This window comes from Peromyscus maniculatus, chromosome 14 (assembly GCF_049852395.1).
Source record: "Peromyscus maniculatus bairdii isolate BWxNUB_F1_BW_parent chromosome 14, HU_Pman_BW_mat_3.1, whole genome shotgun sequence".
In the NCBI taxonomy this organism is placed as follows: Eukaryota; Metazoa; Chordata; class Mammalia; order Rodentia; family Cricetidae; genus Peromyscus; species Peromyscus maniculatus.
In genome coordinates this window covers 50,652,294-50,669,396 of record NC_134865.1, presented here as the reverse complement: position 1 = coordinate 50,669,396, position 17,103 = coordinate 50,652,294, and the positions used below count along the sequence as shown (strand labels likewise).

The 17,103-nt window shown below is 33.8% G+C and overlaps 1 protein-coding gene across 13 annotated transcripts in view; it reads right to left on the bottom strand.

The window, feature by feature from the left end:
• The window catches only part of Gphn (gephyrin), a 400,632-nt gene that overhangs the window by 243,804 nt on the left and 139,725 nt on the right, over window positions 1–17,103 (bottom strand). For all 13 annotated transcript variants that reach the window (XM_076551603.1, XM_076551612.1, XM_076551606.1 and 10 more), the window contains one exon: window positions 11,581–11,673. In XM_076551603.1, coding sequence (XP_076407718.1) covers window positions 11,581–11,673 — 93 coding nt within the window. The remainder of the gene's footprint in view (window positions 1–11,580; window positions 11,674–17,103) is intronic.

Genomic DNA, 17,103 nt, shown 5'->3' with positions numbered 1-17,103 from the left:
CTCTAATAGTCAAGATAAAATAAGGATTTGGCAGGTTCACTCTGTTGTTTCCTTTGCCTCTTCTACAACTACACTGTTGTGTTTAGCCTGTTTGGCCTTCATTTTCCCTCCACAGGGAAATCTTTTCAATATTTAACCAACCAACATTTGCTTAGGTTTTAAGCTAAATCTCTGTTGATAGTGCAGATAATATTAAAAGGAAAGTAGGTATAGTTGTACATGTCTGCAGTCCCAGATACTTGGAAGGCTAAAGCAGAAAGATTGATTTAGCTCAAGACTCCTAAGCCAGCATGGACAACACAGCGAGGCAAATACTACTTTGGGAGCTAGCTGTGGTTTGGATATGGTTTCTTCTCCCAAGAGTTCATATGTTAGAGGCTTTTCATTAGTGGGATGATACAGAGAAATGATATGAAACTTTTAAAAAGTGGAACCTAGTAGATGGGATACTCAGATTATGGATGTAGGTGCCTTCAAAAGGGATTTAAAAAGCCCTTGTACGTCCTTTTGAGTTCTTCCAAGGTTGTGTTGTTTGATAAGCCTAAATTGTTTCCTGCCTGGTAATCATTTACATTCCTGCTATGATTCTATCCATTATTAGACCCACATTAGAGGCCAAACCTATAAAGCTGGCCAACCTTTACTCTCAGTCTTTTACACTGTGGGCTAAATAAATATTCATTTAATAAGTTACACAAACCCAGGTGTTCATTTTTTATATTAACAAAATATGAATGAAAATGGCTTATTTGTATTAGCTTACATGATTATTCTATGAGTTAAATCTTCAGAGTTCATCTTCAACATAACAAAACTAGGTACAAAAAGTATATTTTGCATAAACTGTATAAAGTCACGTACTAGTAAAAAGTGGCTCTAAGACTTAAATCCAGAAAAAGTCTGTTTTTTCCACATTGCTTTATAAATAGCTACATGGGCAACACTACAATTCTAGTAAGAACTCCAATTAGAAAGCAAGCATACCATAATTTGTATGATCTCTCTTCCCCATTAGGGAATTATGAAAGCTCAGAATACAATCTCCCATAGAAAAGGTATGCCATTAAAACATATATTTAAGAAAACTGAAGATATTTAATTTGTGAATTGTTTACATATGTTTCAGATTACCTTATTTTCAAAATTCTAATGTAAGAGGCAATGTATATTTTTGTTTTAAATTATACGTATTAACCAGTATATTTTGATCATGTTCATTCCCAACTTGTCCCCTTAAATCCTCCCAGGTCTACTCCCACCTCTACCTCCCATCCCTCCCAACTTTGTTTCTTTCTTTATTAAATTCAATAACCTAGCAAATCCAGTCTGTACTGTCTATATACTTCTTGGTATTACCCATTCACTAGAACATCATGGCCAATTTATCATGGTCCACATCCTTAAGGAAAACTAGTTGCCTTCTCTCAGAAGCAACAACTGTCCATATTTCCTTAATTAAGGGTTGGGGCTCATGAACTCCTCCCTAAACCATGCTATAATGTTAATAAGCTTGCTCTTGATAGGTCTTGTGAAGAGAACCACACCTGATGTGAATTCATAGGTGCAGTGTTCCTGTCATTTTCAGAAAACACTGTCTAGAAGTAATGTATTTCTCCATCTCTAATGTTGCTAAGTGGAATAGAAGCCTTTCATTTTGATGTTTTCAATGGAAACTCACCTTTAACTAATGTATTTAAGTGACTCTATACCTTTAAATGTATAGAATTAAAGATAAATTCTATGCCTTTAATTTTCCCACTGGCCTTATTTTCCAACTGAGCTTTTCTTTTTGATGTATAGGCTGAGGAAAGAGCATCAATTCAGAGAAAATTTGTGGCTGGAGGGAAAGATAATGAAAGGTAGTATAAAGTAGAAAGACTTAGGGGGAGAAAATGTAGTATTCCACAACCTATGCCATTATACAAAATTAATTTTTTCTTAAGCATAGCCAAGAACAGGAGAAGGATTAGTAGGTAAGTCATAATGTGGCCAATTTATCTAAATATGCTTGGGCTTTCAATCAACTAGGATTGTTCCAGCAATGAACATTTAGGAAGAAATACTGATTGAGATGTTCAAGCAAAAGGTAGGGAATGATAAAATGAATACATTCAGCCTTTAAATCTGAAGGCCATTAGTTTCCTGAAACTCTGATACTGTGATTGCTTCATAATTACAAACAATAATTTTAAAGAAAATGGTACATATAGAAGACTGAGAAAATCAGTATGTATTGATTGTCTTGATTCTGAAAAGAACTGACTGAAATTCACAAATAAATCAAAAAGTTGAAATGCACTTCTCAGCAGCTTAAATTTTGTACACAAATAATGGTAAGGACAATTCTAGGCTGGCAGACTAAATCAGGACTCTTCTTTCCTTCCCTCTTTTGTCCTTCTGTCTCTCTATCCTGCCCCGCCCCCCTATGTCAGAACTCATACCTAGGCATTCATTCACAATAGCCAAGCATTTTACTTCTGAGTTATGATCACACACATGTGCTCCCCCTTTAAAAATGAGGGTATAAAAATCTGCCTCCAAAAAATAATTAGACTTATTTGTTCATATGTCCTTGAGAAATGTGAAATTAGACAGGGTCCATGTTATGTGTATATGTGTGGTACTTACATGTCCATGTGTGCATCGAGTTCAATGTGTGGTGTTTGCCCCAACTGCTCTCCATCTTATTTTATAAGACAAGGCCTCTTGCTAAATCTTGACCTTGGTGATTCAGAAAGACTATCTAGATGGCAGGACACTCTAGATATCCTCCTGTTTGAGCTTGAACAGACAAGGATTACAAGTGTGTGCCATCACGCACATTCGTTATGGGGTTTTGAAGATCTGAACTCAGGCTGTCATGCTTTATAAAGCAAGAACTTTTCCAACTAGGCCATCTCTCCACCTACAAGGGTACATTTTAAGTTCTCATAGCACGATTTTAACGTCTTATTTGGTCACAGTGCATTTATAAGTTGTTGTTTCTAAGGAATCTCTCAATTATGATTACTTTTTCTTATTTCTATATTGTGCTACTGTAAGCATTCTAAAACACACATTAAGTCTAGATTATCCATCCTTGTACATAATGGTACGTCCTCTCCTCTAAGCCAAAAGATTTTAAATTTGTATTCATAGACAGTCCTCATAAATTTAACTTCTTCCTTACTCCAATCAGTAAGTAAAACCTTCCTCTCTCGATGTTTGAAACCAAGTGCTCTTCTATCACTTTAAATTATTAAATACTCAACTGTTATATAAACAACAACAACAACAACAAAAACCAAAAAACATTTTTTTGGCTTGAAATGGTAGCATATTTCTGGTGTTATATTTTGATTGTTATGATCTGTCATGTGACCATATACTTTAGCAATATATCTAGTTTAGCACTAAGCTCAGTAATGTTCAAGGTGCTTCATAAATATTTGTTAAGTTTAATAAAGATAAGGAGTGAAGTTGTTAGCTGTGTAGAAGCTCATAAATACGTTTGAATTCTAAAATAGATGCTGTTTTTCAAAATTAATTAGAAACTCTACCAATAAAAAAGGCTACTACTGTTTATGCCAATAAAAGAGTTATATATCAAAACATATTGTATGCAATAATCATGCATAATTTTGTACTTGTTTGTATGTGTATATATACTATGTATGTTCATGTATATGGGTACACTAGCCCATGAAGGCACATGTGGAGGCCAAGGTCGGCATCAGGTATCTTCCTCTATTGCTCTCCAGCTCATTTTTTGAGATAGGCTCTCAAAGAACATGGAGCTACTCATTTATGCTAGACTGCCTGGCTAGTGAGCTCCAAAGACCTGCCCTTCTACACCACTGCCAATCCCAATGCTGGGCTTTGGTACATGCTGTTCCATCTATCTTTTACAAGAGTGCTAGGGATCCAAACTCGGGTCTTCATGCTTATGTTTCGATTTTCATATAACAGTCAGTGATAAATTTAATTTAGATGGTAGCTATTGATAAAAAGCTATCTTTTCACACACCTGAGACATTTCAAACCAAGTTCTACAGACTTAAACTAATAATACAATTAAAGACTTAAGAAAAAATAAGTGAAGCTACAATAAATAAATAGCTCTGTAAACTTTAGAGGCAGGTTATTAGAAGCTAGTTAAACTGGGTACACAAATAATTCTCACATCATATAGATTATTTTTGTCTGTCTGATGCCTTAATATAATAGTAGGAAAAATGTCCTTATTTTGTAGACATACTCAACAGAGTCTATTATTGACTATTTTCATTATTTACTGTTATGAACAACAACTTTGAGAGCAAGACATTAGTGAAGTCAGTTCAAATGAAAATTTATGTTTAAATAGCTTAACTGGCCTTAAATTTCATACAAACAAGTAGAGCCAGTGCTCAAATTTCTGACAACAATATACAAGTTTTTGTACTCACTCTATTGTTTCTTCACAAGTTTAGTCAAAAATACAGCATGAGATCATAGTTCCTAAGTCTAGAGCCACTACATGAAAACTATTGGATAGCTCCTTAAAACAACCTCAAATGTAGCTAGTAAATCTGAACACAGAGATCTTCATATCAGTTTGAAATATTTCAAGCAAAAAAGTTTTGAGTATTTTGCTTTGTAGGTAATTTTATATTGTCATATGGTTCTACATACAAAGAACAGATTTGAGACATTCACAACCTTAATTAATTATGGTTGCTTTTAATTTACTATGCTTAACTGCTATTTCTCTTTTTAAAACTAACAACAGAGAACTATAAAAGAATATTCAAAGCATGTATAGTTTTTATTGTGTGCCTGTGTGTGTGCTGGGTGGGGGGGCTCAAAGGTCATAACATATTTTCCAGTTAAGTATTCTAAAGTACCAATACATAATACATGCAGTGAAATAATCAATGGCTTCTATTAAAAAATGATAGGAAGCTAAAAGTAAATGAATAATTCAAATGATTTATGTTAGAAACAAAATTTTCTTTATGAGAGAAATAAAGATGTTAGCTTCCCTATGCTTCTGAAATAAAGAGAGTGTTTAAAATGGTGGATGTTAATTTTTAGGTGAAACTGTTAAATGTAAATTCTTACTTTCAAAAGAATAAAAAATTGAGACTCATTAAAAGGTAATTAAGCCGGGCGGTGGTGGCGCACGCCTTTAATCCCAGCACTCGGGAGGCAGAGGCAGGCGGATCTCTGTGAGTTCGAGGCCAGCCTGGACTATCAAGTGAGTCCCAGGAAAGGCGCAAAGCTACACAGAGAAACCCTGTCTTGAAAAACCAAAAAAAAAAAAGGTAATTAAATTAGTAACTAAGATCAATTTCATCTGCATTACAATAACTCACTGTATTCTTGTTTTCTAAGAATTATTAGATAAAAGATTAATGGTTGGGTAAAAAATATCTGGTTTATAGTATACACAATTAAAATTCTTAAAAATATGAACGTCAAAAAGTTGAGACAAAACAAATGTTTATATAATAAATAGCACTAATTTTTGTTTTACTAAATGGGTATTTCATGGAAAAGATTCCTAACTACCTAGGTTGAACTATGGGTAGAAAAACTTAGATAATAATCTGTTCTAGAAAATCTAAAGTAGGTTGTAAGCATGTTTTCTGAAACTCACATTACTTTGCCCTAAACCCTTGAGTTTCCTTTGTAAGAGGTCTGATTATTCTTCCTCATTCAATATCAGCTATCTTGACAGGAACTTCTTTATTGTCATGATAAACTGTTGGTCAAAAGAACACATTCTGCCATACTCAAATGTCAAGTCCATTTGTATCTCAAATACTACTTAAAAAAAGGTGAATGTTAGATTTAGCTTATAGCTAATCAAAATACTACTTTCCTGAAAGCTTAGCAATTTTCTTTTCTTAAGATTACTACATAATGATTAATACACTGTTGTCAAGAGACTGCAAAAAATTATTATTTAAGAGTAAGATTTCATGTAACAATAAGTCCATTTCACCAAGTTTAAAATTTCAAAATCTTATTATTTAGAATAAAAGACATGTTTTTCTTTATAGATAGTCTATTGGGACAATATAAAAATACACACATTTCAAATGGGCAGAAAAACATCTTTGTTACTTCTAAAATGAAAAGATATAGAAAGGAAACCTAAAAGATTCCAGTTACTATACAATATAGCTGAAAGTCAGAAAATTTTAAAGCTGAGTAAGATGGCTCATGTCATCTAGCAGGCCAGGGGTTGGCAAGTTTGTGTAAGAAATCAGATAGCAAAATTTCACTCAGGCTTTACAGACTATACAGTTTCAGTTACAACACTCAATTCATCCATTGTGATCATAGATGGCATATAAATGATGTAAGTGTTCCAAATACATTTTAGTTGCAGATAATGAAATTTAAATTCCAAATTACAAACATATGTCAAGTAATATCATTAAAAATTTTTTAATTGTGTGAGTATGTAATTACCTTTCATATTTAACAGGATAGGCAAAGATGTGTCAGGCAGTATTTGGCCTATGTCAGATTCTGAGTCCCATGAATGATAATCAACTTTCTGAATACAGACATTATGTCTTACTAATTTTTTGACTCTGGAACACAGCATGCCATTAGATATATAAAGAATATTAAAAATATGAGGCTTGAAAAATATAGAAGTATCTAAAACCTAGGTGTAATATAGTTAATTATGATCAAAGTAATAAATCAGGGTACAAACCTTAATTCTATTGTAGCCTAGCCTCAAAAAGTTCTGAAAGATGATTTTTACTTTGTGAACAGTTAAATATTTTCTAAATAACTAAAATATTATCAAATTCTTTAATAATTATATAGATATGCTATATGCTCCTTAACCTTTTAATCTGGCCTAGAAATAAAAAAAAATCTATAATTAAACATTTAATTTCTAAGAATAACATAAGATTCTTTTTTGGACACAAATGATTAAGCAATAAATGAACATAAAGACCTAACAAATAGCAATGATTTCTTGCATTCATAGAATTTTATAATTCTTAGAATTTTATAGTACAAATTAATTACCCAACCATCAGGCCAAAGAAATGCAATACATCTTAAAATATAAAAATTTCATATTAAAATAAAGCTAGAAAGTTAAAGACTGTGATTATATAGGTTTTGATAGCATCCTACATTTAAGATGAACGTAGGAGGCATGTAACTATCAAATGAACCATATTCTATGATACAAGGCTAAAAAAAAAAAGAAACAAATCCACAGTTTAGGGAAAATAAATGCAGATAGCCTTAAGGCTGTAACATGAAACAACTTTATGGACTTTTCTATTTCCATTTTCCCTTTTGAACAGAATTAAAATTAAAATTAAAAAGAAATCTAAGCTGATTAAAATTGATTTTCTTTACAATTGAAATTGGCAATAAGTTTGGTTTGATTTATTTCCTTTATTATGTTTATCATTTTCATTCTATATGTGTTTTCCCTAATAGGACAAACATCTGATCAATAATTGTTCTTTAGGTTTGTATATCAAACTAACTGACAATTAATAATTATAAAATAGTAGTTTCATAAGAGAGGAATTGTGCATTATTTTGTAATTGTCAAATGAGTAATTGGATCAGTTAAGCTCTAAAACTATTTTAAAAATTTGTTACTTATAGTTGTATATAGATAAATGTGCCTAGCAACACTCTCTACTCTGTTGGGTACAAGTATACAAGACAATCAATATATAAACAAATAGTTATATAGTTTAAGGACAAAATTTAAATTTTAATTTCTATTGTACATGTTGCTATAGTTTAAATAGTATAGTAATTGTATCTACTTAAGGGTATAAAGGAAATGAAAAATTGTTTTGGAGGCCCCAATCTTTTTTAAAAAGTTTGTTTATTAAAGCCTTTTAACAGTTTACTCACAGATTGCATATCAGATATACCCTCATATATGTAAAATATGAAGTGATATAAACAGTAAAGGTCAAGTAATCAAATAAATCATTGCTTTAAATAAAGATACTGGGTACACACATATATAGACTGTAAGCTTAATGCTTTATCTTGGTAGTTACAACATACATAAAATATTACAAACACATCTCTGTGGTTCTTTTTTTGTTTGTTTGTTTTTTTGTTTTTTCAAGACAGGGTTTCTGTGTAGCTTTGGTGCGTGTCCTGGATCTCACTCTCTAGACCAGGCTGGCCTGAAACTCACAGAGATCTGCTTGGCTCTGCCCCCCGCCCCCCGCCCCCATAGTACTATGATAAAAGGCATGCGCCACCCAAGCCTGGCTATCTCTGTGTTTTTTAAGTAATTAAATAATATTTAAGAATAAAATGCTGTTCAATTTCTGACAAAGTCATAGTGAGAGTCTTATTAATAAATAGTATTAAAAAGAGAAAATAAAAATAAAATATAAAAATATTAGAATATCATACATTTCAGAATTATATTTATATAAAGATGGGAAAGGATCAAATATGATGCTTAGTACATAAAATCACACAATTTCTCAAGATTTTAAAGATTTCATGGCTAGATTCTGAATTAGTTATTAAGACCATATTTGGTTGATACTTTTACAAAACCCTCCCCAACAACTTGGTATTTACAGAGCAAATAAAAAAGTTTTTTTAACCATTTTAAGTAAACTCATACAAAACGTTATGAGTGGTTTTCACCAATGCTCACAGCTTAAGTTTTAAATATGTATAAATATATGAAAGTGAGTATGAATATAGTTCATCCACCCAGAAAAGAGTATCACAGGGGAGAGATGTCAAGGAAAAGGGATGAACATCCTGTGACAACAACTGAATGCAAGGGACACGAACTGCAAAGGGGACACTTGAGGCAGAAGGGTGGGGTCAGACAAGAGATGGGGAGCAAAGTAAAAGAGAATAAAGCAAAACAAAGTATTACAAAAATGCCATAATGAAACCTGTCACCTCTTAGGTTAATTTTTTAAAAATTCAATGAAAGCTGGAAATTGAGAGATGTCTTAGTGGTTGGTCCAAACACCCACATCGTGTATCTCAAAATCACCTGTAATTCCAGATTCAGGAAATCGACACCCTCTTCTGAATTCTGTGAGCACCTGCACTTGTGTGTGTGTGTGTGTGAGTGTGTGTGTGTGTGTGTACATATGTGTATATATGCATCTAATTATATATATGCGCACATATATACTTAATATATATATACCCTACACTCCCACATATGTATACTAATAATAAAAACAATCTTTAAAAATGAATGTTCACAGAAAATGGACAATTCCATTTCCCTCATTTTAAGAAAATGAAGTAAGAGAGTGGTTAAATGACTAATCCCTGGTTCTAGATGTAGAATAACCCAAACTCCTGAAATCCCTTGAATAATAGGACTGAGTACCTTTTGCTATCCATTATCCATTAAAAGTCTAACTCACAAAGATGATCTCCATAACCTCCAGATAGTGCTGGTCGTCAAAAAACACGAAGTTACTAGAATGTTGAAACTTTCAGTCTCACTCATTGATGGGATGGAATTTGAGTGCTACAAAGTCCATTGCCCAAAACTTGATGAATTTGGGTGTTGCAATTGTATTGCATCTGAACAAAGCATGGGTTTCTGTTAGTAGTCTCTCCTATATACTGAATTATGCCTCTCTTCAATAAAGCTGCTTCTGAGTTGTATATCTTTAATAAGTTTTGTGTGCCATTCTAGCTAACAATCTTTTGGCAGAGAAAGAGTGTGTGAATCCACAGACTTTTTAGAAAAAACAAGAAAAAGTATACATAATCTTCAAGATTTATTGATGACATCAGATGTGAAGACAGTCTTGTGGTATGGAGCTTTAAACTTGGACAATAAACAACTCCAAGTCAAAATCAAATTTAATTGAGATGAAAGGCAACTGGTATATAATGAATTGAAGAAATAATTAGTGTGAGAAAAAAAAACTTCCCCACATGTATCATTAATGTACATGAATATAGCCCACCTATGGTTACCTTGTTGGTCCGTGGAAGAGAAAGAATTAATGGACAATGAGATTACAGGAAACAAGATACTATTTCCTTATAATTAAAAGGAAATATAAACTATTTCCTTACAATTAAAAATAACACTATTATTTGCTTATGAATGAATTTTATGGTAATATTTTTATTTGATGTAAAAATAAATAGTAATGTGAACATAACAAATCATCATACTAAACTATAGGCTCATTATACAAACTTAATATCACTTAAGTAATAGCCAAATTATAAAAATCAATACCTTCATATATGTAGTTTCCTTACAAATAAAAAAAACCATAAAATATAACCAGAACTTTGCAAAGACAGTTTCGCTGCCAATTGTATTTTTTTCAGTTAGTCTCATATTATAAAAATGGTCAAATGACTACCTCACATTAGGTGTCAAGTTAGGACAGAGAAACTAAATAGATTCATGAGGATGATCATTTGACTTACAAAGCTAAAAGCTAACACTATCATAAAACCACTCTTCAGAATGTTTTCAATGAAAATAAATTTTATTTATAATCCCAATTCTAATAATAGAAAAAAGAAGGATACTAAAATAGGAGAATAGTCAATAAAAATTTTAGGACTTGTTTTAGAAAATTATATATTCAAAAAGTATACAGTAGTTCTCAGAATTTAGAAGTATAGTCTATGAATTAGAAAAATTCATGCCACATAAGGATTTGTTGGAAAAACAAATTGTGGAGATCTAGTGCAGTATTACTCAATTACAAACTGTAGGGGAGGGGCCCAGCAATCTGTATTTATGCATGCATTCGTATGTACTCTAATGCTGATCAAAATTTAAAAATGTATAAAGACAACAATTATTTAATAAATGAAGAGAAGAAAAAACCCGGATAATAACAAGGTAGTAGATACAATAGTATACTGGTTTGGAAATAGAAGGACATAGTTAATATTAAGTTGAAATGGAGCCAGAAACATTTATTTGAAGGGTAAAGGGAACCAAGACATAATGGTAATATAAGTTTCCACTACTCTACAGTAATAATTTGTTGCTTTTAAAAAAAGAAATTAAAGACCCTTTCCCTGTATTCATGTTTTATTCTTTCCCTAATTTTTCTGCTTGTGTTGAAGTTACTCCTATGCCATAAACCATTGGCATTTGTTATGTTGCTTAGATTATTAAATTCTGCATTTAAATGTTCACATTTAAAATATGGAAAATATAGTGCCTTTTCATCAATTTAGTATAAGTTTAGTATAAATATATAGTAATTATTTACTGTACTTTGAGACAACTGACAAAGGTATTTCAAAAAAAGGGAAACCAGATTCAATTTTGAATTGCAATGGTAAAAATTTGCTATAACCTCCTGAAGTGTATTTGCCACCAAGTAAATGAAGGACTAATTTTTAGAACAGTACAAAGTTCTTCATATTCAACCATTTCAAGGGTAAATTCAACTAAGTCAAGAAATACTTTTAAAAATATTCTACAGTCAAATACTTGTATTATCATATCCATGAGTAATAGTTTTGCCTATAAAAGTCATAGAAAAAATTTGAAAATAGGAAATGGTAAAAAAAAATAACATAACTAGTATATTCCTTGAATATGAGAAAGGCACTCTATCTCACCTCTGGAGTGACATCTCTCGGTGCAAACCCTGTTCCTCCAGTTGTTAGTATCAAATTAAGTTCCTTCTCATCACACCAGTCTATGAGAGTTTCCTAAAAGAAAACAAACACACCGAAGAACTTACTTGCTTGCTCAAAAATCTAAGTAATCATCTCGCAGACAGCACGGAAACTAGATTCTTTCAACATTGAATAAAGACTTTTTAAAGGACAATTCCTGTCAAGTTTAACATGATCAAAATACAATTAAACTTGGGATATTGTTTCGATTATAGAAAATGAGGACACAAGCACCAAACCTAAGAAAGTGTCTTACACAAGAAATGGCATAGTATATAATTTGTTTGTTACATACTCTTATATGGCATATCTAAAGGTCTTTTCAACATTACAAAATATTTTCCAGTTTAAAGAAGTTGAGAACTATATGCTAACCACAAAATCTTATTACTTGACAACAACATCACCATAGTACCTAAATATTCATACCTTAATTATAAATCCAAAAAAATAGACTCATATCCTTTTCTATGATGAATTCAAAATGAGGAAAAATGTTCAAAGTCTCATGAATTAGAAGGAAAAGAACTAGAGTTCAAACTACACTTGCTAGAATCTCAATTATGTTTATATTTTGCCCATTAATGAATAAATATTTTTGGTCAACTTGAAGTAAGGAAAGTTTTGCACTTTTCAATATTAGTTTTACAGGAATTTCTTAAAAGAAAGCTTAAATAATACTTGGGTCCCACTTTTAGACTATGGTTTGTGTTAGAATAAAGCCAGGGTAGAAAAAAAAATCCTAAATAATAAAAGAACTGATGGATGTATTTACCATTCCTGACCTCAAATTGTACTATAGAGCTATAATGACAAAAAACAGCATGGCACTGGCACAATAACAGACATATTGACCAAGGTAACTGAGCTGAAGACCCAGACATGAAACCACAAACCTATGGACAACTTATTTTTGATAAGGAAGCCAGAAATGCACCCTTGAAAAAAATGACAGCATATTCAATAAATGATGCTGGTCAAACTGGATGACTGCTTGTAGAAGAATGCAAATCGATCCATATTTACACTGCAGAAAATTCAAATCCAAATCAATCAAAGACCTCAATATAAAACCAGATACATTGAACATGTAGGAGAGAAAGTGGGAAAAGTCCTGAACTCACTTGCACAGGAAAAGACATTCTGAACAGAACACCATTAACACAGGCACTCAGATCAACAATTAATAAATGGGACCTCACGAAACTGAGAAGCTTTGGCATGGTAAAGGACACCATCATTCAGACAAAGCAGCAGACTAGAGAATGCAGAAAAGATTTTTTAAAGAATTATACATCTGATAGAGGATGAAGATCAATAAAATGAATGACAGCTCATGCTGGTAAGAATGGTGAGTAAGAGAAACACTTATCCACTGTTGGTGGGAGTGGAAAGTTGTACAGTCACTATGGAAATCAGTGAGGTGGTTCCTCAGGAAAATCAAAATTGATCTACCTCAAGATCCAGCTATACATTCTTAGTCATATACTCAAAGGATGTTTCATGTTATCACAGAGACACTTGGCCAAACCTGTTCATTTCTGCTCTATTCATAATAGCCAGAAAATAGGAACAACCTAGATGTCCCTTGACAGATGAAAGGATAGACAAAAATCTGGTACATTTATACAATGGAATATCAGCCCTTAAAAAATAAAATCACGAGATTTGCAGGTAAATGGATCAGACCAGAAAAAAAAAAATCCATCCTGAGTGATGTGACCCAGATCCAGAAATATAAATATGGTATATATTTGCTTATAATACATGTGGATATTAGCTGTTAAATCAATGATAACCAAGTCATAGTCAGTTGAACCAAAGGTTAGGTAAAAAATAAGGGACTGGGGGACGGATAGATCTCTGTAGGAAACAGACTAGATAGTTATGGATGGACAGTGTATATATGTGTGACGGTGGGCTGGAATGAGAGGATCAAGTGAGGAGGGCAAGGGAAGAGGGGGACAAGGGAAGAAATACAGGGAATGAGAAAAAATTGAGGGCAATTGAGTGGAAGTATGGAAACCCAATACAGTAGAAACTTCCTAAAATCTATACACATATGAGGGCATTCTAAATGAAATGCCCAAATAACAGGAGATAGAGTCCTAAGTAGACATCTCTTGTCACCAAATGAAGCTTCCAGTATTGGAAATGGGTTATATTTCACTGAGTTGTTAGCTAAAGGGGTACCATAGGAACCCCCAAAAGAACCCAGGCTATTGGCAAAGCTATAGGTTATTCTCCACCAACTGACAGTGAGGCACTATTGCTGAAGACAACACCTACAGAACTCAATGAACACAGAGGAGTCAAGCTGGTGCCTTCCTAAAGCCTTCACCACTATTGACTGGTGTTGATGGTACTTGAAGGTACTGTACATGTTACCAAAGGAGAAAGGTAGTACCAACCTACTCAAAAAGTCTCCAATCTATGATGACCTACCTGCAAGATGTGCTTGCTAGTGCAACAGCGGCACCAAAGTAGTGGGAATAATGACCTAATATCTGATTGGATTTAAGGCCCAGCCCATGAGATGGATCCCACCCCATACACTAATCAGGTGGCCAAGAACCTAAGCCCAGATAGTCCAGTGACTTAGAGGAAAACCAAATACTACTGTTCTGCTAAAGGAATGTAGTAATAAAAAGACTCCAAATGACAGTCTGCTATACTCACTAATCAGTGCCTTGCTCTGCCATCATCAGAAACACTTCTTCCTGCAGTAGAAGGGAACAAATACAGGGACATATCCACAGAGCCAGAAAATATACAGAGTAAGAGACCTCAGATACTCAGCCCTAAATGGCATGTCTCCATCAAATCATTCCCTCAGAGCTTAGGGAACCCCATGGAAGAGAAGGGGGTGGAAAGAATGTAAGAGCTAGAAGGGACTGAGGACACAAAGGAAACAAGACCTAAACAAAGCAGGGCAAATGCACATATAAACTCATAAAGGCTGAGGCAGTCTGCACATGGCCTTCAGGGCCTTGCACTAAATAAGGTTCCAGAACTGAAAAGGAGAACTGGACACATGCTCCCATTCCTAAAATAAAACCTATCTCCATGTAATAACAGCTCCAAATGAAAATTTCTTTTCCTCCAAGGAGTCTCATGGGGAAACAAACTACTTTTAAAGGTAGACCAATATCCCAGCAGTAGATGGCCACTAGAAAACAAACTCAATGGAATTTTTGAATGGTCCTTGTTCCACAATGTCATGTCAGGCCTTCTTCTTTTTCTTCTATTTAATCTCATCTTCATCCCCACAGGTCCTTTGCGTACAGATAATAGTTTCTGGTTTTGTGTTTTATGAAATTCCTGAAAGTATAAATTAATGGGTCTCAGCATCTATATTTGCTTCTTGTACCTTTTCTTGGTCACTTTTCCTTCTGTTTTTTTTTTTATTCCGATTTTTTTGTTTTTGTTTTATCTTATATTTTATTTTATTATTTATTTTTTAAATTTTATAATTAATTTAATTTTACATATCAACCACGGATTCCCCTGTCCAACCCTCATCCTGCCCTCGCCCCAATCTAACCCCCATTCCCACCTCCTCCAGGGCAAGGACTCCCCTGGGGATTCAGCTCAGCCTGGTAGATTCAGTCCAGGTAGGTCCAGTCCCCTCCTCCCTTCACTCAGGCTGAGCAAAGTGTCCCAGCATAGGCCCCGGGTTCCAAAAAGCCAGCTTATGCACTAAGGACAGGTCCTGGTCCCAATGTCTGGGGGTCTCCCAAACAGTTCAAGCTAATCGACTGTCTCACTTATCCAGAGGGCCTGATCCAGTTCCATGTTCATAGTTCGTGTGTTTCCACTAGTTTGGCTATTTTTCCTGTGCTTTTTCCAATCATGGTCTCAACATCTCTCACTCATACAATCCCTCCTCTCTCTTGCCAACTAGATTCCTGGAGCTCCACCTGTAGCCTGGCCGTGGATCTCTGCATCTGCTTCCATCACTCACTGGATGAGAATTCTATCACGACAGTTAGGGTGTTCAGGCATTCGATCACCAGAGTAGGTCAGTTCGGGCTTTCTCTCGACTACTGCCAGTAGTCTACTATGGAGGGTATCTTTGTGAATTTTTGGGGACCTCTCTAGCACTTTGCTTCTTCCTATTTCCATGGGGTCTTCATTTATCATGCTATCTCTTTCCTTGTTCTTCCTCTCTGTTCTTGATCCAGCTGGGACCTCCCATTCCCCTAAGCTCTCTTTCCCCCGACCCTTGCCCTTCATTAACCCCCCTCATGACCAGTTTGCTCATGTAGATCTCATCCATTTCTCTGTCACTGGGCGATCCCTGTGTCTTTCTTAGGGTCCTCTTTACTAGGTACTCTCCCTGGAGTTGTGAGTAGCAGTCTTGTCACCTTTGCTTTACATCTAGTATTCACTTATGAGTGAGTACATACCATGTTTGTCTTTCTGAGTCTGGGTTACCTCACTCAGGATTTTTTCTAGATCCATCCATTTGCCTGCAAACCTCATGATGTCATTGTTTTTCTCTGCTGAGTAGTACTCCATTGTATATATATACCACTTATGTATCCATTCTTCAGTTGAAGGGCATCTAGGTTGTTTCCAGGTTCTGGCTATTACAAACACTGCTGCTATGAACATAGCTGAGCATGTGCCCTTGTGGTATAATTGATTTTATTTTACTATTATCCTTGAGATGACTGTTTGTTTTCAAAGAGAGACAGAAAAGGGGGTGGATCCTGGCAGGAAGGGAGATATTGTATGAAAAAAACCATTTTAACAAAAGAAAACATAATTTAAAAAAATTTAAAAGGAACATTCTAGGCCCCAAGTAGCCATACAGTTATTGACTCATTAACTCATTTATTTAAAAAGAAATTATTTCATGGAATACATTTATTCAGCCTCATCACTAAATGACAAGAGTGCATATACTTAAATAAAAGTCTTTGTCTCACATGTTCATTCAAAATAGAAGACCTGTGAGTATGTTGTTTTCTAGAATGCCTATCAGAAGTATCATTGGAATACTGGTATCACTATCATCTGGGAGCTTTTTGGGAATAAAGAATCTCTCTGTTCCTTTCAAAGATCTATGGAATTAGAACCAGTACTTTCAGAGATTCCTTAAAATATTGTATATGTATACTTAATCATATGAAATATGTCTTTCTAACTATACATCACTATAGATTTTCTAAGTTATTTTCTATCATGCTTAAAAATAAATTTAAGTAGTCATTTATCTTAGCAATTTATCATATTTAACTTAGTAATTTGTGGCACCTTAATTAGAAAGCGATTTATCCTACTGGGTTTGTTTTTGCAGCTGTAAAATCTATTTCATGCTTAAACAGGCCTTAGTATTTGCCTGTCTCAACATTTTAATCTTTATTCCTGAAATGACTTAAAATTAAGCTCAACATTAAGGCCTGGGTGTTGCTCAATTATTTTTTCTAATGTTTATATAATGAACTGAAACTTGAG